We start from the raw sequence: 27,119 nt of genomic DNA on the forward strand, positions 1-27,119 counted from the left end.
CTTAAAAGTATCTTGAGCACAACTAAGAGGTCGGCTACTGCTTTAGACGCTACACCGCTATGAATGTTTGTGTAAATGCTGATAAATCTCAAGAGGCTCGGTAATGTGCGATCCCAGCCCGTTGTAAGGGTGTGTTTTCATTTCCTGCTGGTGTGTGTGTGCGTGTGCGTGTGTGTGTGTGTGTGTGTGTGTGTGTGTGTGTGTGTGTGTGTGTGTGTGTGTGTGAGGCAGAGAGGGTATGTGTGATCATGCCAACAGTTTGTGGGCGAAGCAGGAAGGATTAATCAAATAAAGGTGGGTCGTGTTCAGCCAGGATATGATTCAAGTTTTAATATATTAAATGATTAATATCAGGTGACATAACTCACGTATGTTTTTGTAACACTTTCATTTAACGTACAGAAAAAGACCCTCCAAATTCCCAGACTCCACATTTGATCACAGTTTTAGTTATTTGTTAAAGATCTTTGATTTTCAGGGTGGGACGTGCAAACCTGAAGGAGCTTGCACTCCCTGTGAATCAGATTGTGATGACGCATACATTTTTTTTATAATCGGCCTCCTGCAAATGATTGACGAAGAGCCTAACGTTCAGCTTGAGCATGGGATTTTTATGATGATGATAGATTCAGCAAAAGTGGAGAAGTGAAGGCAGTAGAGATACTTAGAGAAGAAGTAGATAAGAGAGGGGGTAGAGGGGTACTTGAGGGAATTTTTACTGCTGTCTTTCGTTATTTTCCTGCATGTTGGGACTCAATCCCAAACCCTTCCTTTGCAGTTTTATTGTAAAATCCTCAGCCGGTGGAGAAGTGGAAATCTTAACACTGAGGAGCGTAAGATTTGTTTGTTTTTTTTTACCCAGCTTTTATAAATGTGTTGCCTAAAGATGTTCCTCCAGCCTGTTTCACATTCTAGGTGCGCATACCTGTCTCCCTGTCTTTCTGTGAGTGAAGCTGTTATATTTCACACCTTTCTGGGACTTTTCACCGTGAAGCACCACAGACATTTGTGATTTCCCTGGTGATCTGCAGCGTTGTGACATTAACAGAGTGACGCATCGTTCCCAAACCTGTGCAGGCAGATATGTCTTATACACTACAGACAAATGTTATCTGCTTATTCATACTCTGTAATGATTTGATTCATCAGTGAATCCAAGGGCTAAACTAACACCTGAGCTTTGCTGAACCAGGACATGTGGCCTCAGGCTGAACCAGACTGGGTGACGCCCAATTCCTGAGGGTTTCTACAAACTGGAGGATAAGAAAGTGGAAATAAAGACAACAAAACATTCAAACACATCTTTTTGTATTTGCATTCATTTGTCAGCCTGTATGTTTTTAGCTGAGACTAGATTTAATTGATAAGTCTTTTTAATTAATTTTGTTAACTAAACATATGTACGCATGGATTTAAAATTAGACCACATGTTCTAGCAAACAAACTGTTAAAACGTGGGTGCGTGGATATGAAAAAAAAAGTAAACAGATCTGCAGACAAGCACAGAGTGTTTTCTCTGATATTTACAAGGTTTAAAATGAACTAGACTTTGAATTTGACATTTCTGGAGTCTTAGTACAGTGTAAATCTTGCTGTGAGCTCCTGGAATAAGCAATTCATCTACTCTCCCATTGTGTTGCCATGATAACTGTTTATATCTTTTCAGTCTGTGTGAGTCTTTGTTCCTCTGAGAAATGTCTTGATCCTGAACAACCAAAGCAGCTTGCCAAACTGAACAGGAGCGCTGTGTTACATGTGTGTGTGTGTGGATGGTATGCATTGCCCGAGGCTGTTCCAAATTACGTCTTGTTTCTATTGTTTAGAGATTCACATCACTTAAATGTTCACTAGGAACACAGCACTCAGTGCAATCCTCTTTTTCTTTGGACTAGACAAAAACAGGTTTTACAGCTTGTATATATATATATATATATATATATATATATATATATATATATATATATATATATATATATATATATATATATATATATATATATATATATATATATATATATATATATATATACACACCACATTAGCAGTAACCATTTCTATTTATGGACTGATGATGCAAGGAACTGAGTACACTCTTTGGTCATATTAGATAAACCTAAAAGGAACAAAATCCTTTACCCAAACCAGACACATTTCCCTTGATTGGTTACATCATTTTACCAAGTGAAACAAACTCATTTTCAATAAAAATTGTTTTGTGGCACAAATGTACTCATGGTAAAAAGAACATGCAACCTCTCTGTTAATTTCAAAGGTTTTGTGTGATAAATGATCTGTGTGATGGTGTTGTTTTCTTTGGCTTTTGAGTTTTGGGTTTCAACTTGTACAAAATTGCAATCTATTCTGAGAAGAAATGTGTTCAAAACATGGATTAGTAAATCTCGATTTGCTGCAATATACATTAAGTTGATCTTACGATAAAGAAATGCCATGAGCTCAGATAATATAATCCTCTGTGTGATGTTTAATTTGCCTAGGTTTTTACAGTGAACAGTGGAAAGTACTGGTTTCCACCGGGGCGTGTGAAGCTGCAGTATCAAAGAAGTGATGCATCATCTTCAGACTTGTTCAGGCAGATCTCTCTCACACAAAGCTGAGTCTGACTGAATAATCCATTAAGCACGGTAGAAATCAGAGTTCCTCAGGGCCAAACAAATGGTATTGTAGCTTCTTTGATGCATGACGTCTGGGTCATGCATCAAACTTTGTGCTTTCAGCAACAAAATTGAAAAGATCCCAGTTGTAAAACAGGCGATGGCTATAAAAACGGCACTTTGGAGAGGATAAAATCCTTTTGTTTTATGTGACAGTTTGAAAAAAAAAAGAAGACAATCAGTACTGATGAGCCTGTTGTGACCGGACTTGGTCCTCATCAGTCATAATCTGCTGTGGGATATGCTCCTGTTCTGTGTTACCTTGACAAGCTGATCGCAAAAACAACTGTGCACCCAACTTACTGCTAGTCATACTGTAGCGTCACATTGTGACAAAGAAGAGAAAGAGTAGAGAAGAAATAAAACATATATACTGCAAAGCTAAAAAGTGAACAATATTTGCAAAAGGGGGAAAAAAATAAACCGCCTAGTACAAAAAAAAAATCAAAGACAGTCCCTTTCAATCACCTTGGAGAAGCGTGTCATGTCTTTACATAATATGATGCCATTTCATAGTCAGTTGTCAGAATAGCATTCCTGCTCTCCGCTACTACAAGAGCAGGTGTAATCTTTCTCTTGTCAATCCTAAAAACATCCATATGTGCATTTTAATCTGTAGATGAAATGCACATATGTATGTTTTATTTGTTTTATTTCTGCTGTATATGTCATTCAATATACTGTTCAGATTCTGAAACTGATTCAGTTATGAATGCAACAGCAAAGACTCTGATGAAGACCAAGCTCGGTGACATATTAATATCTGTATTAATATAATTGTTAATTATACAATTTGTCTGTTTTTTAGACTGGATTATACTGAGAAATTTTGATATAGAACATAGAGTAAAAAAAAAAAAAGTTACTTTTAAAATGAAAAGTGATATCCAATGGAGAATGTCTGGATTTTATGCTAATGCAAGCTGCTGTTGGCTAACAGAAACAATGTAACAAAACAAATAAAATGTTCTTCCTTTGGTTTTATGCACTTTACTCCCTGGAATATGTGATCCATCTTAAGACTGACTTACCATTGAGCTCAATAACAAGTGAAATGGTATTGCTGGTATTAATGAAAAAAAAACACACTAGTTGAGAGAAAAGTGGACATAAAAAGTGGGAACAAACTTAACCGTTTCACCCTTCTTTGCTTTCCAGCTGCCAAGTATCAGAGCTGAATGTATTATGTATGTATTATATTTAGTCAATAATGCCTTTGAACAGGGACATTTGACCTTGTAATAACATCTATCTTGATTTCTTTGACTATACAATCTTTCTGTTATAAAGCAAATTACTGCCATTTTTCAGGGTAGGGTGGACACTCATTGTGTCAGAGTAAAGCAGTAATTAAGAGAAATAACGTTAGACCTTTTGATGATGTTCTAAAACCTCTTTCACTTTAAAGGAGAGGAGAGAGCTCACTCTTTGAGGAAACTGCAACATTCATGTATGTCATTTTTGATTGGCAAGATGTCTAATAATGTGCATCTTGTGCAGATTTTAGATCATAAATGTTTCTTTTTTGAAAATCCCCCCACATTGTTCTAAATACTAGAGCACAGATCACAATAACAATATGACTTCCCTTTATAACGGTTTACCTTCTCTGAAAATGAGATAAGTTTAAAGAGCATAAATATGAGAAGATAAGGTATAAAGACAATGCACCTGACAACACATGAACCAAACATTATCTTTTCAGTAACATTGTTTCTTAGAATGTGTTTTTCCTCCACCAAATGAACCTTTTACACTTTGTGAACTGCTCAGATTACTTTTTTTTTTCTTTTTTTTTACACCTGGGCCCATTAAGATTGAGGCCCAGCCCAACAACAGCAGCTATCTCGTGTTACATCCCCTGGCCAGGCCTGGGACACACACACACACACGCACGCACGCACGCACGCACGCACGCACGCACGCACGCACGCACGCACGCACGCACGCACGCACGCACGCACGCACGCACGCACGCACACAGTTAACTCCCAAGGTAAATGTACAAAGAACTGTGCCCTGAAGGTGTTGCGGTAACCACTAGACTAGACCAGACAGCTGCAGTTACTTTATGTCAACTGTAATCAAAGCGCTCATTAAAATCTCTAGTTTAGCCTGTTTAGCTTCTACTATCATATTGAATCAATACAGTGATATGAAGCAGGATGTAAATTAGGTTTCACCTAACTGCTAATTGATAAAGCCACTTTTACTCTGTTTGATTGTACATAAGACACCCTAATCCATTCGACACAATGTTTGGTGTGGTATTAATGCCAAACATCCTGATCTGATAAGCAAATGTCAAAGCATGATTATAGAGACAAACTTTCACATGAATGCAGAAGGGATATATATTCCTAATGTACTCATGTAACAGCAGAAATGTTCCTCTGGCTTTAGAAATGTCGAAATAGGGAATACGTGTTTGCCACCTTCAGTTGGTGTTGTTCTTACAAAAACATTGCACTCTTGCTTCACTGCAAGAGTGCAATGAGCCGGCTACTGTTTTTGAACAGACACAGTTCAAAGTTTCAAGGTTTGAAACCCAGAAGAACACTCAGCTTGTCTCTGGTCAGAGCCTTGCAGTCTTATGCCAGATTTACGTATGTTCTGAAAGAGATTCATGTTCAGATATTTCAAATCTCAGGTGTTTCACTCGTTTCTTTTCCCAGATATCTCAAATACTAAGGTGAGGGAGAAGAACTCAGGCAAAGTGCTGTGTTTTAGTTTGCCTTAGTTGTGAAAGAGTCTAGATTTGGAGTTCAGTATGAGTATTTAAGTTGATAAAACAGCCCACAGTGAACTGTGCTCCACCCTCAGGGGAGTTTCTTGACTTTATTCTGAGCTGCGGCTTTAAGGACAAATAAAGGGCTATGATTCAGGCAGGTCCGGGCGCTGCCTCACTCCCCCACCCCGTCCTGTGTGCTTTGTGTGTCAGAGGATTGCTCTCACCATTACAGCTATTCTTCAGCATCTGAGGGAATGCTTGGGCGCCTCAGCTACAGAACGTGCTGTATGGAGAGGGGAGTACATGACTCCGATCTTCAGTGGAAATCAGTGGAATAATTTGCTTTTGAGTAAAATAACGAACCTTAGTTTCTATAGGAAAAGAAATGACTTGTGAATAAAGCTAGAAAATTGATCACTGTTAATGTTTTGGACTCAATCTGTCACTGTGAATATCCTGTTAATGTGGGATATTTGATCAATTCAAATGAAAGTAATAATCATCATCTTTGACATTGTCACTGTTTTTAATGATGCATCATTCTTCGGTTCCCACCAAAGAATGACGCATCAGACCTCTGACTGATCAAGAAAACAATGTCAATGGCTTGTCTGGCCCGGCTTCCATGTCCAGGCTGAAGAAAAGCCTCCCCACAACATAATACTGCCACCACTGTGTTTCACAGAGAGCATGAGGTTTTCAGGGTTCTGTTTTCTTAAGCTCACGGACTGAATGGTGATTCTTGAAATGTAGAAACCTTGGTATACTTCTTTATGACCTAACCCTGCTCAGAACTTGAATGTCTTTATCTCTGTGGTGTTGTTTGTTCACTAATGTTCTCTGATCAACCTCTAAGGCCTTCAGAGAAATGCAACATTTGTGAGATTAAATTACTCTAGAAGTAGGTAACGTCTTAAGTTGGTTATTGGCACTGGATTTTCTTTAGGGTGACTGGAGTAAAGGAAAAGCTTCAAGGGGCGTGAATACTTTTGCAAGGCAAACATGATTGAATACCAGCACAGAGTTAACAGGTAAGCGGTCTCCAGACTTTGGAATTCCACAAAAATTAGATTTTGAAATGATCAGGACATCTGTCTAATGGGGACAAGAAGAATGTGTGATTCTGATTTCATTAGTCTTCAAATATGAATCAAACGGACCTTGTTTTCCCGGAATCTAATATAAGAAGTCAGAAGTCAACTTGAAGTTGAACTTCCAACGAGTCGATACTAAATTAATCTCATCCTGTTAACGAAGACTTAAGTAGATAACAGATGTGCAGAGGGACTGCATTCCTCCTCTGACCTTTTTGTTTTCTACAGTGCCTTTTTCCACAATTATTTGGGCCTTTTATAGAACTATGTGAGGGCAGTTTCTTCCTCCCTCTCCTGTTCCTCTCGGCCCTCTTTCTCTGTGCAGACAAAGCCGGCGTTGTCCGCTGAAATTCTGTGTTGCTTTGGGTCAGTATCTAATGGAATGCCTCGGAAATCGTCTAGTGAAGGCAGTCTCTTAAACGCGTTGGTCTGTGCCCTCTTCAATATCGCACTTCTTCTGGTTCGGTGACTCACGCATCCTAAAGAGACGACATGACAGCTATGGCAATGCTTCGTTTCGAGGGATATTTCAAGGGGGATTGTTATTTCAAAGAGCGACACATTTTGAGCATTAAATATTTAAAGGGTGGTTGTTTCTTCTGCACTTCTAAATCTGATGTAAATTTGTTACAACGTTAAATCTTTGAACCGCTCTCACCTCTGTCACTTCCACTCTAGATCATTGTCTCTGCTACTGTTCTCCGGAGGAAGAGAGTACAGATTGGTATTTATGGCAAAATGAACATCTAGAGCAACATAAATGTCTGATGAGGGACATGCGGGCAACAATCAGAACAAGAAGGCAAATTATTTTTGCCAGCATTTTTCTCTGCCGTGAAACTCGTGTGTTTATGCCCGTTTCCAAGGGAGTTTAAAGGCAGCCTTTACTATGGTGTTACATGGAGGAGATTTACTGTCTGAGGGTGCCAGTGTAATCTGAAGCACCGTTTCAGTCACTGCACATGGACAATGTCTTGTCGAACTTGGACTCTTTCCCAAAGATTGTCGATGATGACTGCATGTTTTTCTCCGTTCTTTTTAGCTAAATATCTGAAGTCCAGTCAGACTGAAACTAAACAACCTTGCAACAGTAATTTTCAAGGCCAGCTGAAGAGTTTAAATTGGATTTATGTCTGGACTTTTGACATCATACAGAACAAAACAGAGTTAGATCAACACTGTATGTGTGGAATTATTTTTACTTTTTAAATCCCAAATAGTATTTTGGATGTTGTTAAAAAATTTAAAAAAAGGTTTCATTTTGGTTTCATCTGACTGGAGCAATTTCTTTCACATGTTTATAGTGTCCCAAACTCGAAGCATTAGGGTTTTTTATGGTTATCTTTTCTTCTTGCCACTCTTGAATAAAGGTCTATGACTAACCCTCTTTACGGATTATTTCAATAGACAGTTCTCCTGTCTGCTTTTCTTCATGCTCCCTTTACCTGATCTTACCTGAGGGCGATGGATTGAGCAGCTCCCTGATAGATATTTAAATCTTTCAGTACTCTATTTTAAACTCGGGAACAACTTTGCCCCTGACTTGTCTGCTGTTTTCCTTTGTCTTTAATGCTGCTGTTTCTTCATTAATATTAATACTCACACATACTTTGAGGCCTTCTTGAGAAAAACTGTATTCATACTTTAACGACACAAACGTAGATTTTGTTTAGGTGTTGTCTGAAATGAATTCATCTAGTAGTATCAGAGTTACAACATGCTTGTCACAAAGCTCAGATTTTTTTTTTTAATTTATGAAAAATAATAAAAAATGTTACTCTAAATCCTGCCGTTTCCTCCCGTTTTGTATTGCCTTGTTTTGTTGTGTTGTTGTTTTGAGGTGTGGTGGGCTGGTGAGTGTGGCAGAAAGACCAGTAGGAGGGGCTGCCTGTGGACTACACTCAGCCCTCCAAGTCCCTATCTGTCGCACTCTGCACCTTCTGCACCAAAGACTCACCTTTCTTCTCGTCGGGGAACTTGCACTCTCTCATGGAGGGCAACAACACCACCCGCGGGCTGCGGCTGCTCGCCTTGTTATTGGCATGTGGCGGGCTGCTGTCTGCGTTTAACTTGGACACCGAGGACGTCCTAAGGAGAGACGGGGACCCGGGCAGCCTGTTCGGATTCTCTCTCGCCATGCACCGGCAGCTTCATCCGGAGGACAAGAGAATGTAAGAAAACAATGTCTTGTCTTAGAGGGACACCATTGCTTGCGGCGTCCTACGAGTTTGAACTGCGTCTTTTTCTTCTTTTATTTAAAAATAACTTTAGTATCCATGTAATTAAGACGTCACTGCAGATTAGACCGCAGTTAGTTTATTTTAGGCTCTTGAAGTGTCTTCAAGGCCAATGAACTCGTTTTAAAAACGAGCCTGGGAGCCAATTAAGTTTCAACAGAGAGCTATAACACAGTAATGTGAGCTCAGGTATGTGACAGGTTGTTAAAAGTTTTTTTTCTCGCCTCAATGTCTTTAAACCCGCCGCATTCCATCGCTAATGTAGCTCCTTCTGTACATTTGAGCACCTGTCGTGAGTTAAACACCAAGTATGCACTTGTTAATATTTCCCTAGGTTACTCATTATCAGTTTTTATTGGACTTCCTCCAAAGGTTTCCAATACGCTTGCGCAAAGGATTACCCCTTTTCTGTCTTCTGATGTTGTGTTTAGATGAGGCCATTTTTTAAGTGACTATAAGCATCTTCTTAGAGAAAATTTTAAGAGTTTTGAACAGTTATTCTGCATAATCACTCAAGTTTATTTGTGTAACACATTTCAGCAACAAAGGAGTTCAGAGTGGTTTACATAATAAAAAACACAAAAGGTACAAAGTCATGAAACACATAATCAACAATCGAAGTGTGAGATTTTGTTAAATTCAACTTGCTTTCAAATAGATGCTGGATGTGACCAGAAATCACAGCAGATAATTTATTTGATCTGGACCACACTGAATATTGTATTTTATTTGTATGTTCAGTATCTGAGGAAAGCCTTCAAAGTTTGACTAAATGTGCTTCTAGTTAGGATTGAAAAATACTGTTACTAGTCAAAGTGTGCTAATTGATATTATATATTTTAATTGTCAAATATCTTGGAGTTAATTCCATTTGTCTGTGAACAGAGATCTTCATTTGGTAATGTAATACATGCAGGTTTTGAACATTTCAGACAGACTGTATTTACAGAGAGTGGTACAAACCATGTTTGAATAATGTGTAAAATGCTTTTAGTTGCTGCTTTTAATGCAGAAATGATCAATACTCAGGCTTTTCCGTCTGCTTTTTTAGAGTACAGCATCTCTCAAAAGTGGACAAACCCCTTTAATAATGCCAGGTTTTTTTTCCTTGGACTGCTAAATTCTTCAAAAACATTTTCCGCATTTAATATGACACATATCCTGTATACGTCAAATAAAAACTAACAAATCTGTTTGAAGGGAAGTGTAAAAAGTTGCAGGAACCGGGTTGCATAACTGTACACACCTTTAAACAAATACGTTGTTGAAACGCCTTTTAATCCAACTGTATCATTCAGATTTCTTGATTTCACAGTTGTCGTAAAATTCAAACTCCATTCTTTAAGGGCATCCTGCAACTTTTATGTCTCTCTGCTTCAACACATCTGGCTTCAATATTAGCTCATTAACATAACTCTGTGAAGCTTGACTGCGTGCTAGTGAGGCAGTTTAGACATTTAATTCACGTGTGTATGACAAGGAATACATCTAAATGTTGCAGGGTTTTGTTTATGTGCTTACAATGATCAGTTCTTCCAACCATCGTCCAGTTTGGACCCCGAAACTTCCAGGTATTTGCTAGAAAGCTGAAAGCGGTGAGAGGTTTCAGTTTTGGCATCACAGTGAGTCTGAGCGTACATCCAAATAGTCGAAAGATGACTGCGGGCAAGAGATATATCCTGATAATCTTAGCAGATTAGAAAACTTTCTGCAAGGTAGAGTGAGCAAATAGTAGCGAGTCAAGATGCGACATGCTGATAGACTTTTACCTCGGATACACTAGTTGGGTGAAAAGTTGCTTCAACAAAGTATCTGTTTAAGGGTGGGAACGCTTTTATTTTAAGTTGCTTCTTCACATATTCCCACTAACAGATTTCTAAATTAATCGGCAGAACTGCACAGGATAAAAGCCAAATTAAAACCTTAAAATAAATTTTAAAAAAATAATAACCCCCCCCCCATAAAACTACCCTTAGTGGAAGTCCCAAATAAGAATCTACAAATCCAAAAAATGGATAAAATAGTAGCAAATCAAATGGCAACCTCAGGCAAATACAGTGCACTGTCATATTTTCTTACCATGGTTGCACAACCTCAGGGAATACCACATTGCTATTGTGGTAATATGAATATGTACAATAGAAAAATGCAAGTGACAAAGAAAACAAACAAAAAAAACCCTTCCAACTTTCAAGTACACAGGCCACACCCCGGGCTACCCCGCCCTGGTCAGTGAGCCGCATTGCTCATATCAAAAACCGCCACTTTCTGAACAACAGAACAGATTCTCCCCCGGTGTAACTTCCTTTGACCTGTTTACATTCAGATGTGTCTAAAGCTCTCAAATTACCTCATGTCAAATGTATCATTTTTTACATTCTTTTACTGCAGCTCTCCACACCACTGCTTTTATTCCAATCTGTGTTTAAATGAAAGACACATGGTCACCAGCATGAGACCGAGGCGAACACAGAGCCCCCCCCTCCTCCTCAGGTTATAAAGTTAAATACTAAACCACTGAGCGCAGACGGATCTGCTAAATTGGAGAGAAATTAGCCAGCCGTCGGCTTGTTCTGGCATCTCACAACGGTGTTTATTATTATTGTCTGTGATGAAAATCAATCTTGGAGTTTTGTCTGGTTCTCATGAGATTTTTTTAAAAAGAGCAGTACAACTATTGTTGTTTGCTAAACTGCAAATACAACTATATGTCAGATTACTGTGGGTTGTTTTACCAAAATGGTGCATGGTGCTCATGTTACTGTTATAAAACTGTTATCTCTGATATGTGTAATTTTCTGTATCACTATAAGCTGCTTTAATGGTGAAATCGAGCACTAATGTTGCAACTGAGCACTAATCATATTTAGCAACATTTTAGACCCCTCACTGTGCTGCTTTGTGCATCCTAAGGAAAAAGAAGAGGAGAAAGTTAAATTATGCTTAATGTTAATAAAAGAAAAAAAAACAGTTTTCCCCCTGAGTGTTCTTGGAGGTCTTTTGCAACAGCATGTATGCTTAAGTGTTGGCTTGTTTTACAGCTGGGTGTGCTTGGTGAGTCACAGCCCTTTCATTGCCCGTCATTCATGGTAGCGCTTGGTCACACTTATATCCTTCACAGCCTCTTATTTCCTGAAATGATGACTTTCATTTGTACCTTCAGGATAGGAGAAAACCTGTATGGGTGCAGGGTGCTGTAAATATACGCACGTGTGTTTGATAATTAAAGGAAGATAGAAGACGAGCAAGAAGCACAAAGCACTCAGATAATGTGCTGTTAGACAGAGGAGAAAGCAACGCAGCCAGTTGTGGAAACTGGGAGGTACCGTGAATGTTTGTGCTGAGGTTAGCGTTATATGGGGAAACATGTGGTTTGTGTATTTGATAAAGAAGAAGCACGAGCATCAGATTTAGGCCTCCGTCCCTGTGGCCTCCGGTTACTTAAGGTTATCTACCATCAAAGGGGAAGGAGCTGAAGGTAACTGCTTCAGGAATGTTGAAAAGACTGTAAATCAGTTTTATATCTGGGCACCAAACCCAGATATTATTCAGCCTGTCAGATCCAGCAAACTCAATGCAGACAGAGAGGAAAGTTGGGTAACTGTTGTCATGGATTTGCGGATCTGCAACCCATTTGGTAGTTCATCGAGAGCCACAGGATGCTGCTAAGCAACACACTCTGTCCAAGAAAGCAGAAAGTCAGCTGTTATACAAACGACATACCTCTTTCATTAGGATGTTTCTCCAGTGGGCACTGGAGCCAGTCTGTGCCATGCTGCCGCCTCTGAAAGCAATCACTTTATCAGATGATACTGTCTAGTACATGCTTCTGCGTTTTTTTCAAGATTCAACGAGGTGTTTCGATGCTTTGCTTTTGGTCTTTATTGACATGAGAGCATCAAGCAATTGTGGATTTGTCTTACTCACATCCATGGTATGAAACTCCTGTTGCACTACCTTTCAAAGGTGCTCTACTGAATTGAGATTTGGTCGTGGTGGAGGGGTAGTAAACTCACTATCATGTAGGTATCAGTTTGTGATGATTAGAGCATTGTGTTATGGTGCATTAACATGGTGCATGCAGTGATTAAAAGATGAGTACACTGGTTAAAAAACCAAAAGGTTCCCAACATACGCTAAAAAAAGGGAAAAAATCTTTAAATCAAGTGCTTCACTGAAAATTTACAACCAACAATTAGGCTAAAGTTACAATTTAAAAACATAAAAATTTTAAATAAAAAATATATATGAAAAACAATTTAAAAGCAAAAAAATGGAGTAAAGTTATGACAGAAAATGGCTACATTTCATGTTGTATTCACCATTTTAAGCAAATGGATCCTCAGTTGTGTCTCAAACATCTGGAAGTAGACTGTTCCACAATGTTGGTGCACAAAATGTAAAAGAATGAAATGTAAAAAAAACCCCAAAAAGCAGCCTGAAATGTTTTTACTACGATATGCGAGTTGCTAAAACCAGCTGCCACACAGACAGTTCATTCCTGCAGGCTGCCTCTGTGATGGACACAATGAACACCTTACAGACTGAACAGTCATTTACTCCTCTGTCTAACAAAATAAGCACATTTTTATGGCCACAGTTTACATTTCTTTTTTTTCACTTTTTAACATAAAAAATGGCTGTACATACATATGCATACTATTACTTTATCCTTCATTTTATTTCCAGCTGATTCTGATTCTTGTAATGTTGATGGGTAAATGCATGGAGTGGCTGCTGTGGGATTGGCTGTATCTCTGTTAACAAGGGTGCCTCATAAAGTGGCTGGTTAGGGTTTGTGTGTGTTAGGCATGCTTTCACTTGGGCCCAAACACTCCTGATGTGGTCAAAGCCTGCCTCTCAGGGCTGCCTCTGCTGGTGGTAAATGATAAGCAACTGAGTGGCTGTCAATGGAGCAGTGGGTCAGTTTTATCACATCTTGCCAGCACTTCAACCCTTTGTCTCGAAGCCTTGCGTACTGATAAAGATGCAATGTGTCTTTTGGCATAGCCTCTGTTCCTTTTCATAAGTTATTGTTCTGAATTATACAATGACATATAAAATAATTACATGTTTATGAAGTAATTTATGACTGTAGTTGTTTTTAATCTGCATAATATTACAGCTGAAGCTTGGGAGATTTTTTAAAATATGTTGAGTCATTTTTGACATACCAAACATAATGAACAAGATTCCTGCCTATGCAGAAATAAAGTTTTTACCGCTGCTAATACCATTATTGGAAAAACTACACTCCAACTTTCATTGGCTTATAGAACCATCTTTAGCAGGAATTAGAAGTGGCTATTCCATATGACTTAATGATTCTCACACATTGCTGTGGGTAGTTTTTGCCCAGCATTGCTTCAGTTTCTTGTGGCTTGCGGGCATTTGTTTTCGCACAGCTCTCTTAAGGCCCCGCCACATCGTTTCAATCAGGTTGAAGTCTGGACTTTGACTGAGATGTTGCAATATGTCATCCCCCCCCTTTGTGTTGTCAATTTGCTGCTGTGTTTGTGATCATTATGTAAAGGAATTCAAGTTTGATTTTTGTCAATGTGAGGTTCCCAGGTTCTGTGGCTGCTAAAAAAAATAATATTTTTGCTAAACATGGTGCTGTACATTATGATCTTCAGTCTCTACTGTGGTGGATCTTGTCTTATGATTCATTCACAGGCAGCCATGCAAATCTAAGTTGCGCTGCCATAGATTTTCAGAAAGAAACAGTTTTCCATTTTGACATTTTCTTCTACTAACATGTATCTAATTTGACACTTTTTCCATTAATTATTCTCCCCTCCCATGTAGACACGGTTTGCCGTCCCACATCTCTCAGATGAATGTTTATTGTCCAGGATAATTCCTGTTTGTTTACTCAATGTGTAGAATTGTCTCCAGCCTCTGTGATATCAAATTTCAAGTCTCACACAGTTCCTGCTTCCAATTCAGAAACATGTTTGATTGGACACATGATGGGTGGATGAGGACACAAATTATAGTTGTGTGGTTCTGACACAAGGCCAAACCCATCCAGTGGTGAGAAATGGGATAAACATTGTACACTTGTCTGTTTTGCAAAAAAAAAAAGTCTGTTCCTACATGCAGTCGCTTATCTGCTGCCTAGTCTTAAAATATTAACAAATCCTAAAGTGTATATATACAAAGGGACTGTTAGCAGCATGTGAAGTGTTCCCTAAAAGGATTTATTGTTTTTGCTAACTCTTCTGAGTGTTCGGTATGTTAGCATTTATCATAATTTATGCTCTCTGAAATGTAGATAAATAGTTTCATATCTCCCAGACTGAAAAGTAGACAAGTTAGGTCTGTGTTGCAAACATGCTAATTGCATTTGGTGGGTCGCTGCTCTACAGTACAGCCATTCTCAGCAGATTCTCTGAGGATGCATTGTTTTCCAGCTAAAAACAGTTTATCTGATTTAATCTAATGAAGACAGTATGGTGCATAGACTGTATGCTGTCCATAGATTGAGAGTTGTTCATTAAGCATGTGATTTGTGTATTTGATACACATATTGTTAGCTGAAATGAGACATGGTCCAATATTATATTATATTATTTTAATTATAGTCTATGTAATAATTTTTCAAGCAGTTTTTCTGTTTGTGGAGATCCGACTGTATATATAGTCAGATGAAATGTCAAAAGGACTATGAAGTGTGTTTCGCTATCAATTATACCATTATTGCAATAATTATTACAAAATAACACTCAAAAAATGGAAACATTTTATCACGCTAGTAATGATAAGTGAATCAGGTATTAAATGCTATTTAAAAAAACTTACAGCTTTTTTAATAGCATTGATGAAAGCAGAATAAGTTTGTGAAGTCTACTTTGTAATTGTAACAATTATTACTTTTCCAACTAGCTGAAGCTACGATAGTAAGAGAGTTGCGTGGTGCTCCACTAGTTTTAATTTTGCTCATGAAATGTTTTTAATTATTTGTTTTCTTGCAAGTGAGGGAAGATTGTAGTATTTCTTTCTGGCAGCTGGTCAGTAGTGTGTAGAAGCATTTGCATTACTCTTCAGATAAAACTCAAGTCACTCGGGTGATTTTCTAGCATCTCATTAAAATCACTTGAAGTAATATCAGGACTTGCAGCTATTTAAAGCCAAAGTACACTGTATTTGACTGTTTTTGTAGTCATGAGTGGGACAGTTTTCCATACAAAGAATCCACAGGAGAGCACTGTAACACCATGGCGGCCGATGTTCTCACTCATTTGTGTTTCTTCTCCTGACTACCGTTTGAGGGGAATGCAAGAGACTGCTTTGCACTTATAAAAGAATAAACTGTATTCACGTTTATGTGTTTATTGCAGACTGCTGGTTGGAGCCCCACAAGCCAAAGCACTGAATGGTCAAAAATCTAATGTGACAGGAGGAATCTACAAATGTGAAATGAGCTCCAACTCTGATGCGTGCTCAAGAGTTGTCTTTGATAATAACGGTAAGATATAGCTTTAAATGCACGTAGGGAATTATAAATACAGACGGTTGATCGTTAAATGCATCAAAAATGTTATTAGTCTCCTTAATATATATTGGTATATTACTTTTCTCTCCCAAATCAATAAAAAATAATGAGTAAATTCACTTTGTCAATAAGCCCTCATTTTGCTCACTGATTTATAGTTTTTTGAGAATCACACTATTGGCCCTTTGACATTTTTAAAAGTAGTTACCCTAATATCTTCATGCTCTTTTATTGAGTTTTCATGTACTTCAGCTTCTTCCCACAGTTCTTAAGCTTGACCTCTGAGTTAATTGGTTGGTTGTGTGATGTGGTCTGGATCCTTTGTTGGTTTCTTTTTGTGAATTTGGAACCAAATTCTAAACGACTGAAAAAAATGAAATCTTATTACGTAATCCAGATCTGTTCTTTATTGCAGGCAAAACAAAGCCAGACTTTCTGGTACTTCATAAGTTAGATTGTGACCCTAAAAGAAAATAATAAAATGTTATACAGCCATATTTTAACTTGCCATATTTAACTGACTAATGCTAACTCTGAGTTAGCATTAGCCACCAGGTAGAAGCAGCACCATTGCAATGTTATCAGTCATGGATCAACCCCGCCGAGGGAATTAATGCCACAGCTAATAAGTTAGCCTTTTAAAAAAATACATTTTACTGTTGTTTTCTAACCCTGTTTACATTTTAAGGGTTGTAAAATAAACTGATTTTAAACGTAAACTGTACTTGACTCACAAGCTCAATCTGTGGAATCAACACATGCTATCATCAAAAGATATCCCACTTTTGGATTTGCTTTGTTAAAAACTTTTTGTCCGTCTCTCGTCTTTTTTCTCTCTTTTCATAGAGGATTCAGAAAATGAAAACAAAGAGAACCAGTGGATGGGGGTGACAGTCAACAGTCAGGGACCAGGAGGCAAAGTTTTAGTAAGAATCTAATTTCGTCATCACACTTAGACCACAGCAAGATCAACCAACTTAATGCACACACACACACAAAAAAACAGACTTCTTAAAAACGAAAACCTATCCGGCCTCACCTCTAACCCCTCTCTCTGGCAGACTTGCGCCCATCGCTACAAGCGGCAGAGAAACGTCAATTCTCCTCATGAATCTCGCGACATCATTGGCCGTTGCTATGTGCTGAGTCAGGACCTAACTATTGATCCCAGTTCAAGTGAAGATGGCGGAAGCTGGCATTTCTGCAACAACCGGAACAGAGGCCACGAAAGGTTCGGCTCCTGCCAGCAGGGCCTCTCTGCCACATTCGACAAGGACTTCCACTACTTCATCTTCGGGGCTCCCGGAGCTTACAACTGGAAAGGTAGTTCAAGTTTACAAGGCACATAAACAATGTCATAATTTTTCTTGAAGCTCAGTTTTATTGACAGATGAATTTGCTACTCACTCACATGTTGTGCCAAATGTTTGACATTATGCTTCATAAAAAAGAGCTTAGATAGAGAAATAGATAGAATTTGACTAATTTTGATTGCAAGTAAAATCATCTTTTTCTGCTTTTCTTCCTCCGCTGATTGCTTTAAGGCGTGGTACGACTGGAACAAAAGAATGACACCTTAATAGATATGGGCATCTATGATGATGGACCATTCGAGGCAGGAGATGAGACTGAGAAGAAGCCTGACCTGGTTCCCGCTCCTCCCAACAGCTACATGGGTAAAATACGCAGTTATATTAATACCTATTTAACTTTTCCACATTTTCCCATGTTTCAACCAGACACTTTTATGGAATTTTTTTAGATCCAGGAGTATCTCCTGTCCTTGCCACTCTGTGTTGGTCTATCACATTACCTACTAATAAAATAGATTAATATAATTTTTTTAAAATGGCTGTGTTGGGACAAAATGTGATAGATGAAAAGGCAGCAGTATGAATAATGCAATATGATGCTGCAACAACACCATATATGTCAATGTTACCAACTTACTTCCCTCTCATGTGAATTATTTCATAAACTGCTTGTTTTAGGTTTCTCTCTGGACTCTGGACAAGCTTTGACAAACAAGGGTCAGCTGACGGTGGTGGCAGGAGCTCCCAGAGCTTACTTCAGTGGAGCGGTGATTATGCTAAGGAAAGGTGGGGAATTAAGCAGGATCCTTGATGAGGAGTTCACCCTTAAAGGCGAGGGCCTGGCTTCCTCTTTTGGATACGACGTGACTGTGCTGGATCTCAACGGGGATGGGTAAGACTGCAGAGTTAACCAACACATCCTTAACATCTGCCCTCACTGTCCACAATTTCACTTTACTCCTCTGAGTCTGTGATCTTCTTCTTTGTTAGCTGGGACGACATAGTTGTTGGCGCCCCTCAGTACTTTGAGAAGGACTCTGAGATTGGAGGAGCTGTCTACGTTTACATCAACAAGGCTGGAAAGTGGAAGGATGTCAAACCAAAAAGAATAGATGGACCCGCATATTCTATGTTTGGCCTCGCCGTGGAGAACCTTGGCGACATCAACCAGGACGGTTACCATGGTAAGGAGGCATTATTTGTGTGTCTGTGTGTGTGTGCGTGCGTGTGTGTGTGACGTTGAAGCTTACTGCCCTGCTATCAGATTTTGCAGTGGGAGCTCCTCATGAAGACAGCGGTGCAGGCAAAGTTTACATTTACCATGGATCAGCCAGAGGAGAAATCACAGGCAAGGCATCACAGGTACGTAAAATAGTGCAATGTATTTTGTGGCAGAAGCAGCTGCACAGAATTATAAACGGTAAACACACAAAATAAAAAATAGAAAAAAACACTGAGATGAGCAGAGGTCAGACATTAGTAGTTATCAACACCATCATATTTCAGACGATATTTGTTAAAAATTGTGTTTTTATCATGACAAAATCTAACCAACATTTATTGTATCTTTATCTAAGATTGTTTCACTGTCGTTATAAGTTTACATGACGCAGTCAAATAAGTAACACTTACAAAACAAGGCAGCAAACAGCACCGTGAATTTTTTAAACCATGATGTCCATCTGTTCTTTCTGTGTTTTGGGTTTCGATATGTTTGATTCAAATGACTCTTGAGACTCTTGAAAATGTGTTCATTTTATTTGTCAGCATGTCCACATTGGTGTTTTTTTTTTTTTTTTTTACATACAATTCTTAACAAGACACGTCTGATTTGTTTCACATTTTAAAACATATTATCTTTTCCATGTTTTAATGCTGAATTACTGACTTTGCCGTTACCGTTCAACCTACAGTCGTGTCTTTAGTCTTCAAAACAACGTAGTTAGTATGTTGTTTCCATTGGACACCAAATGCAGATGTCTTTTTTTTATCCGTTAGGTAACCCACACCTTAACAAAGCTTGTGTTTTAGGTTTTGTCCAGCAACTCTGCTGGAGTGAGACAGTTTGGCTATTCATTAGCAGGCAACATGGACCTGGACAAGAACTCATATCCAGACCTGGCCGTTGGATCCCTCTCAGACTCTGTCTTTGTCTACAGGTGAGGAAGTCAAAGCTGATGCACTGATGGACTGCCGCTTAGTGTATTTTCTCAGATTGTTTGTTGTTTCTTCACAGAGCCAGACCAGTTGTAAACATCCAGAAGAAAATTACGTTTTCACCAAGTAGAATCAACCTCAGCCAGAAGAACTGTGGCAACACTTTCTGGTACGGCTGACTCGTTTGTTTCTTCTTCAGTCTGTTGAGAAACTTTACTTACCGCAAACCCCATTTCTTAAAAAAAAACGGTTGCTTTTTTAAACAAAAGCTTCAATTTCTTTATCTACTAACACAAGGAAATCTCTCTCACTAGTCAGTATGATACACAATATGGGGTTCATGAAAATCAGATGGTAAAACGGAGAATCTCCATTTCTTTTTTTTTTTTTTACAAATAGAATTTTTTTTTCCAAATTTATAGAATCTGTAGACTGGTGAGTCTTCATGTGATGTGTTTTATTTGGTTATTCGACAATCGACTTCTTGTAGCATGAGAACATTTCAGGAATCTCCCAGGAGGAGATATGTTTTTCATCTACTGGCTGTCTGGACAAAATAAGGATACTGTTTTTATATATATATATATATATATATATATATATATATATATATATATATATATATATATATATATATATATATATATATATATATATATATATATATATATATATAAGAGGAAATTATCCATGAATGTGCTTTTCATGCCAGACTCTCCTATTGTCACCTGTCAACAACTAACCTGTTGACTGTTAAAAATACCTTTGGGTCTGTGTTTGGGGTTCAAACTAGGTTTTAACTATTATGCTTTTTTATTCTTTTAAATCTTAAAAAACAATATGTTTGCCAGATGTTTGCTGGTTCTGATTGTGGTTTAACTTCTCTGTCTCTACAGCTTGAAAGTAAAGACGTGTTTCACCTACACTGCTAACCCGAGCAGTTATGCTCCAAGACTAAGTAAGCTGACAAATATTGATGCATTTAGCAGCTTTGAGCTAAATTTTATTATGTTTTTGTGCTATTTAAAAAAACAAAACAAACCTATAGTCATTTATTGATTTATCTTGCGCTCTGTACCCTCTCCTGTCCTGTACAGCGGTGGGTTACTCTCTCGAGGCGGATGCTGACCGGACGAAAACCAATCTTTTACCAAGAGCAATCTTCACAGAGCCTTCTGACTCTGATAGTGACTATATATACAAAGGGACCATTACCATGAACACAAAAGGAAGGGAACAATGTTTTACACGTCAACTTGCTATACAGGTAGGTTTACTTTCGGATGTGTGATAAAATATGTCCTGGTTTGGAAATCACTTTGCGCAATGTTTCTCTCTCGCAGGAAAATATTAAAGACAAGCTGCGGGCGATCCCCATCGATGTTTCTGTGAATATTCAAGACGCTCGCCGTAAACGCAGGCAGACCCAAACTCCTCAGCTTTCACCTGCCCTTGACGCCAGCGATGCCCAGCCAACTAGAAACAAGGTGTTTTTACAGAAACCCGTCGTGTGAAGTGAAATAATCGAATGTGGCTGTAACGTTGCACTTTGACTGTGACGTGTTTGCAGGTGGAATTTATTAAAGACGGATGTGGCAATGATAATGTGTGTCAGAGCAACCTTATGATAGAATATCGCTATGTCTACAGAACGACTGATGTCGATGAATTCACTCCTTTGAACATGTAAGCGGATATTCCCTCGTTTTTCATGTTGTCTGATTGATCTAGTGAGTGTTGCCAGAGAGAGACAATACAGTGCAATCGATGGAACTGTGTACGTCACAGGCTCATCAGAATATATATTCAAAAATGACTTTGTTTTAAAGGGAGAATGGCGTGCCAGTGTTCTCATTCACCAGCCAAAAACACATTGCCCTGGAGGTGACGGTGACCAATCCACATGGAGACGACGCATACGAAGCTTCTGTGACTGCTAACTTCCCCAGTTCGTTGACATATTCTGCTTACCGCGTCTCACCAGAGGTGTTGCATATTCTCTTAGGACTTTCTGTGTCATACAACACCAGGGTCCCAGTTTCTGGTTCTCAGTGTGCTTTATTACCAATTGCAGAAACTGCAAGTCACCTGCATAGCAAATAAAAACGGATCTATGGCTGACTGTGAGCTTGGGAACCCGTTCAAACGTGACTCTGAGGTAAGACGTTGTTTTTAAATACCTTTTAATTTCTTTTAAGCGTATCGGAAACTCTTTAACATTTTTGATGTGTGTGTTTGTAGACAACATTCTACCTTATTTTGGGTACCGCGGGCATCTCTGCCAACACTTCTGAACTGGAGGTCGAACTTGTACTGAAAACGTAAATACCTGATTCTGCCTCTCACCAAGTGTTGAACGTCTCTGACTTTGCTTCCTTATTCAGCAGTTTGCAAAAATCTGATGTTCAGCTGACCAGTGTGTGAACTTTTACAGGACGAGTACCCAGGAGAACCTAATGCCCGTGAAAGCAAAGGCTAAGGTGGCCATTGTGTTGCAGATGTCCTTATCGGGGTAAGGATTTTTGATGTGTGAGAAACTCACACACTTGTACCGAGTCAGGCTACTAACTGTGCGTCGCCGTCCACACCAGACAAGTCCAGCCATCTCAGGTTTACTTCAGTGGGAACGTCAGAGGTGAGATGGCCATGAAGACCGAAAGCGACGTTGGCAGCGCAGTCGCATTCCAGTTCAGGGTGAGTGCAGAGAAGCTGCTTCTCATGCACGCTGTGTACACAATCTGTATTTGCATCAAATTGACTTTGTAAGCTGATATTCTTTTTTGACTGGATCAGAGAGTAACGCTTTGATCAACCAATCACAGATAGTCAACTTGGGAAAGAGACTGACAGAACTCGGAACTGCCACCCTCCAAATAGAGTGGCCAAAGTCTACGAAGTATGAAAAATGGCTGCTCTACCTGATGAAGATCAGCTCCACAGGAGTGGAGCGAATACACTGCACGCCCAACGAAGAGAACCTTCTGAACTTGGTGAGTAAATATATTCAGAGATTTAGTATTCGTACACTTAAACATTTCATTATGTTACCACTATAAACTTGACAAACATTTAGAAAATAGTGCGTAGTTGATGAAGTGAAAGAAAAATATTTTCCAACATTGTTCCTGTTCCCTCCATATGCCTTTGCAGCAAATGGGAATCAAACAAACCTCTAACCGTACAGATAAAATGAAACTGCACACCGGTACTCTATTGATTAATAAAAGACTTCTAGAGGAAACTGATTTGATCAGTTTTCAAGGAGCTCTGAATACATTCTCATGCTACCCAGGTATTTTAAAATGGGCAAAAACTGATTGATCTCCTGCTTCGCTTTAAGGAACCAGTTAAAACCAGAATGAGGAGAGCAGCAGAAATCACAGGGGAAAGGATGGATTACGCTTTTTCACGCCTAGATCACAACAAGGAAACTTTGGTAATGAGACACAGCCCGTTTTTCCTACACAAGTTAAGAGTGAAAGCTTCAACTATAACTGTTCTGTGTGTGTACAGTCATGTGGCGGCACAGCAAAATGTGTGACCATCAGATGCGCTCTGGGGGGCCTGGACAGGAACGCACTCATCACTCTGAACTCCCGACTGTGGAATAGCACCTTTATAGAGGTAACCAGGATGGACCGTTCTAACTCAGCTTCTTCATGTTGATTTGAGATGAGCTGCAACATAAATACTTCTTGAAAAAAAAGAAGAAAAAAAAACATAGTTACGATTAAATAGTTTTATTTAACAAACTTAGTTGATGGTTGTAGATTTATGTTATTGCACAAGCAAAGAGTGCTAGGTTGACATACCAAACATGCCAACATAAGAAAATGTGACATAACCAAACTGAATTTAAATGTGTGTCTTTCATTAAAAGATTTCAAAGTCAAACATTTGAATTATAGTTTTCACACTTTAAGTCACATGGTAGTTGTATGAAGTTTTCATGGAGTGTGAAGACATTAACTGAATTAAAGAAACGTTTCTGTGTTCAATTATCTTGGAAATGTGTTTTTCAAACAAACACAAATCAGCGTTTCCCCCTCTTTTCTCTCGAAACAGGACTATTCCAAGTTCCATCATGTGGAGGTGGTGGTAAAGGCCTCTCTCCACGTTGGCAGCGCGACGACAAACACTATGCTGAAGAACCCCGAGACAACAGTACAAACATGTTTTATGATGCATGCAATAAAACAACCAAGAACATTATTTATTTTTCTTTTATTAAATTACATTCAGTTTTCCATAAAAAGTCTAAAATAATGTTTATATTTAAATACTCGTTTAACTAATATTGTCTTTTTGCATCGCTAGCACATGCATAGATACTGTTAAAAACCCCGTATGAATACATATTTTACCGCGTTTATACGGCACAATTCTGGCAACCACAGCTGCCGGTCCTTTCCCGTTAATTAGAGATGGGATTTTTTTTTTTATTTTTTTTTTTTACAGTGTATAGTGAAATATTTTTGAAGGGTCAAGAATTCTCCGTTCTTAGATCGTCGATTGCAAACCGCTCTGCAGTTAAATAAGATTTTACTAATATTTTACTAATATATCCGAAACAAAAAACTAAATGTCAGATGCACCACAAGTTTTCGTCAATTGGTTTAATATGAGCGGATCAGAAGACGACAAGTGGATTTTACTTGCAATGCGTAAGATTTTGAGAAAGCATAGAACAGTGTAATGTTTTAAAAAGTATCTGCTGCTTCACTACAATAATGCAGATATTTTTTTACATTTATTTATTTGTTTTGTTTTGGTTTCCAGGTGAAACTGACCGTGTTTCCAGAGAGGCGTTCTGCTCGGTACGGAGGAGTGCCTTGGTGGATCATCATGCTGTCCATCCTACTCGGCCTCTTGCTGTTGGCTTTGCTGGTTTTCCTTCTTTGGAAGGTAAAAGTGAGCTACGGTTCACGCTGTTCTAACTCGTATTAAACACATTCTGCACATGTATGTGTGATTTCAATTCTCTACACTTGTTGCACTGCTAACACCACGAGCAGAGCGACTTCAGGTAAAGTGATCAAACACGTTTCTAACGATTTGCCTCTCTCCAGTGTGGAGTCTTTGAGAAAAAGAATAAAGAGGACCCATCAGAAAAAGAGAAGCTGACATCAAATGCCTAAAAAGTGAGAGGGTAACATATTGGATCTGTGAGATATTCAACTTTTTCCATCCTGCTCCGTCTTGCTGTAAAAGCGCTTCTTTCCAGTAAATGAGGCAGTGGGTAATTCTCGCTCTGCGAAAGATATGCTAATATAGGCGCTGAATCACAATGTCTGCAAAAGAAATGATGCAAATAAGGTCTTCACACATGGTAATATGTGTACGGTTTTACTTGCATGGCCAAGGTGATGGCTGACACGCAACAACTGGGTTATCTATGGCTTTAAAGATTATCTCCACTCACTGATCTTCTCTATTTTTCCTCATTTTGTTGCCTCTGAAGATGCAGTCACTTGGTCTGCAGGTTTTTTTTTTTTGCTCTCTGTCTGAAATAACAGTGCTATTTAAATAGATCCCTTCTCCAGAAGTAGGCACAGTCAATCAACATACTTCTTAGTTAATTAATTTAATTATGCTGTGCAGCAATCTACATCTGCTTTGCTGTCTCTGGAGGTTGTCAAAAAGTATTTCTTACAAATAATTACACGATATTCTTTTGTCTGTCCGCAGTGCGGCTTTTTTAATCGTGCCAAATATGAGGACAAGGTTCCCAGTTACAGTGCTGTTCGGATCAGACGGGAGGAGAGAGCGGTACATTCTGCAAAAGACAATTGGGGCAACTTGGAAACGAAGCCATGGGTGACAACTTGGCATGACAAGGAACACTATTCCTAACAACAACAACAAAAAAATCTATCACTTAGTGATGGATCAGCAGAGTCCCATTTTTTTTTTTGCTGCCCCTGCCTTTGCACATTGAGGACTTGTAATGTTGAGATAGAAAACTAAATCATTTGGAAATAAGTCTCAAGGACTGAATCAAACACTGTCGTTAAGTGACCTCGATGTTCTTAAGCTAAATGTATAAGATGGACTTTCTCAAAGGCTGTCTCTTAAGCATTTTGAGCTTATTCGGTACATTCAGTGACGCCTAGAAATAATGGAAGTTATAAACTTTTATCATAGTGTTTTGTACATTTGAATGACTTGAACTGTTTGTATTTATTCTTGCATGGAATATTTTGGTTTTTGTTTGAAGAGGTATGCAAGGTATGCTCCCGAAAGATAACACAAAAATTATATTTTCTGTATATATATACTCCCCCCCTACCCCAGTCCTCTAAGTCTGTCCCAGTGGTTGGCCTGTTTCCTCTGCCTTTGTTTGTACATATTCTGTATCTTGAGTGCAAGCTGAAAACTGTAACCAGGCCACAACAAAAACCATGGCGCCATGGAAAGTGTGACAGGGACTTAAATGTTTTTTTTTTAAATAAATACTTTTAACTACTTTACAGCTTTTTTTTCTGCTCAGTTGTGTTCAAAATCATTGTAGCTCCCAATATCCACGATGGGAAGCTTAGAAATAGGTTTTCGCTTCAGGTGCGAGATCAAACGGGAGAATTTTTTCAGTGAGGAAAAAAAAAGATCAGCAGTTTGAACAACTGACCGCCTATACCTACAAATTGAAATGGTCACTATGTTAAAACCAGTCTTCCAGTAATTGACCAGAGGTTTTTTAACAAAGGCCTCTTGTAATAAAAAACCAAAACATAAAACCTTGATTGCGAGCACTCAGGTTAGCAACAAGACAAAACATATTGGTTTACTGAGGAGCAGAGTGTCCTAACCTAATATACTGGCCAGGGACTGTATATCTATTACTGTTTACTGAAACTTATAATTTGTCTTTGCAGACAAATGATAACAAAGGCAAACGATGGTGTTGTCATTTGTCTTTGTGGACAAATGATAAACACTACATTGGGAGACCTGGAAATGTTGGAAGGTTGAATAAGGTTGAGGAATGCATGAACTTGTCAGAGCGCATGGTGATTACTATGAAATGAGAACGTTATGACGGGTAAAAACAGGTCTGAGCATCTGAGATCTTGTTTCTCTTGAGAGCCAACGTCTGGATGCATCAGAAGTTGCCAGACAAAAAAATATATATATATATGGGTTTGACAAAAATGTAAAGACAGATTTTTGTTACAAAACCCACCCAAAGTCCAACGTAAACTGATAGATTTCAATTAGAAATACAGGAACTTGATGGGAATACTGCAAAGAAGAACCAGCTCATACACACATGTATGCATGTTAATGAATCATTGCTGTAGTTGCATAAAAACTAAGATCAGGCATTTCTTTTGATTTTAAAACTGACTGAAGAATGTGTTTTACCATGCAGGACACTGTGCTTCACTCACATGTCTCTATCCTCCAGTACTGGACCTGC

The 27,119-nt window shown here is 38.7% G+C and overlaps 1 protein-coding gene across 1 annotated transcript; it reads left to right on the forward strand.

The window, feature by feature from the left end:
• The first annotated feature begins 8,377 nt into the window (after positions 1-8,377).
• LOC103479349 (integrin alpha-6-like) lies at positions 8,378-25,531 on the forward strand. The gene is made up of 26 exons (XM_081598242.1): positions 8,378-8,668; positions 16,078-16,205; positions 17,079-17,158; positions 17,294-17,555; positions 17,777-17,908; positions 18,224-18,437; positions 18,536-18,729; positions 18,810-18,907; positions 19,577-19,704; positions 19,782-19,871; positions 20,599-20,660; positions 20,800-20,969; positions 21,046-21,189; positions 21,273-21,388; positions 21,532-21,688; positions 21,777-21,860; positions 21,944-22,023; positions 22,137-22,214; positions 22,294-22,396; positions 22,525-22,692; positions 23,043-23,138; positions 23,216-23,326; positions 23,768-23,866; positions 24,482-24,607; positions 24,772-24,843; positions 25,391-25,531. The coding sequence occupies exons 1-25, from the start codon at positions 8,487-8,489 to the stop codon at positions 24,838-24,840; spliced, it is 3,171 nt and encodes a 1,056-aa protein (XP_081454368.1). The 5' UTR covers positions 8,378-8,486; the 3' UTR covers positions 24,841-24,843; positions 25,391-25,531.
• The last annotated feature ends 1,588 nt before the right edge of the window (positions 25,532-27,119 follow it).

The sequence above is a fragment of the Poecilia reticulata genome, chromosome 17 (genome assembly GCF_904066995.2).
Source record: "Poecilia reticulata chromosome 17, P_reticulata-male-v2, whole genome shotgun sequence".
Classification (NCBI taxonomy): domain Eukaryota; kingdom Metazoa; phylum Chordata; class Actinopteri; order Cyprinodontiformes; family Poeciliidae; genus Poecilia; species Poecilia reticulata.

What these genes read in the sequence shown, in the direction of transcription:
- LOC103479349 (XM_081598242.1), top strand. Translation starts at nt 8,487, where the DNA reads ATGGAGGGCAACAACACCACCCGCGGGCTGCGGCTGCTCGCCTTGTTA. An exon ending in AGTTGTCTTTGATAATAACG is followed by an intron (nt 16,206 to 17,078) that starts GTAAGATATAGC and finishes CTCTTTTCATAG; the next exon opens with AGGATTCAGAAAATGAAAAC. An exon ending in TTGCAGATGTCCTTATCGGG is followed by an intron (nt 22,215 to 22,293) that starts GTAAGGATTTTT and finishes CGTCCACACCAG; the next exon opens with ACAAGTCCAGCCATCTCAGG.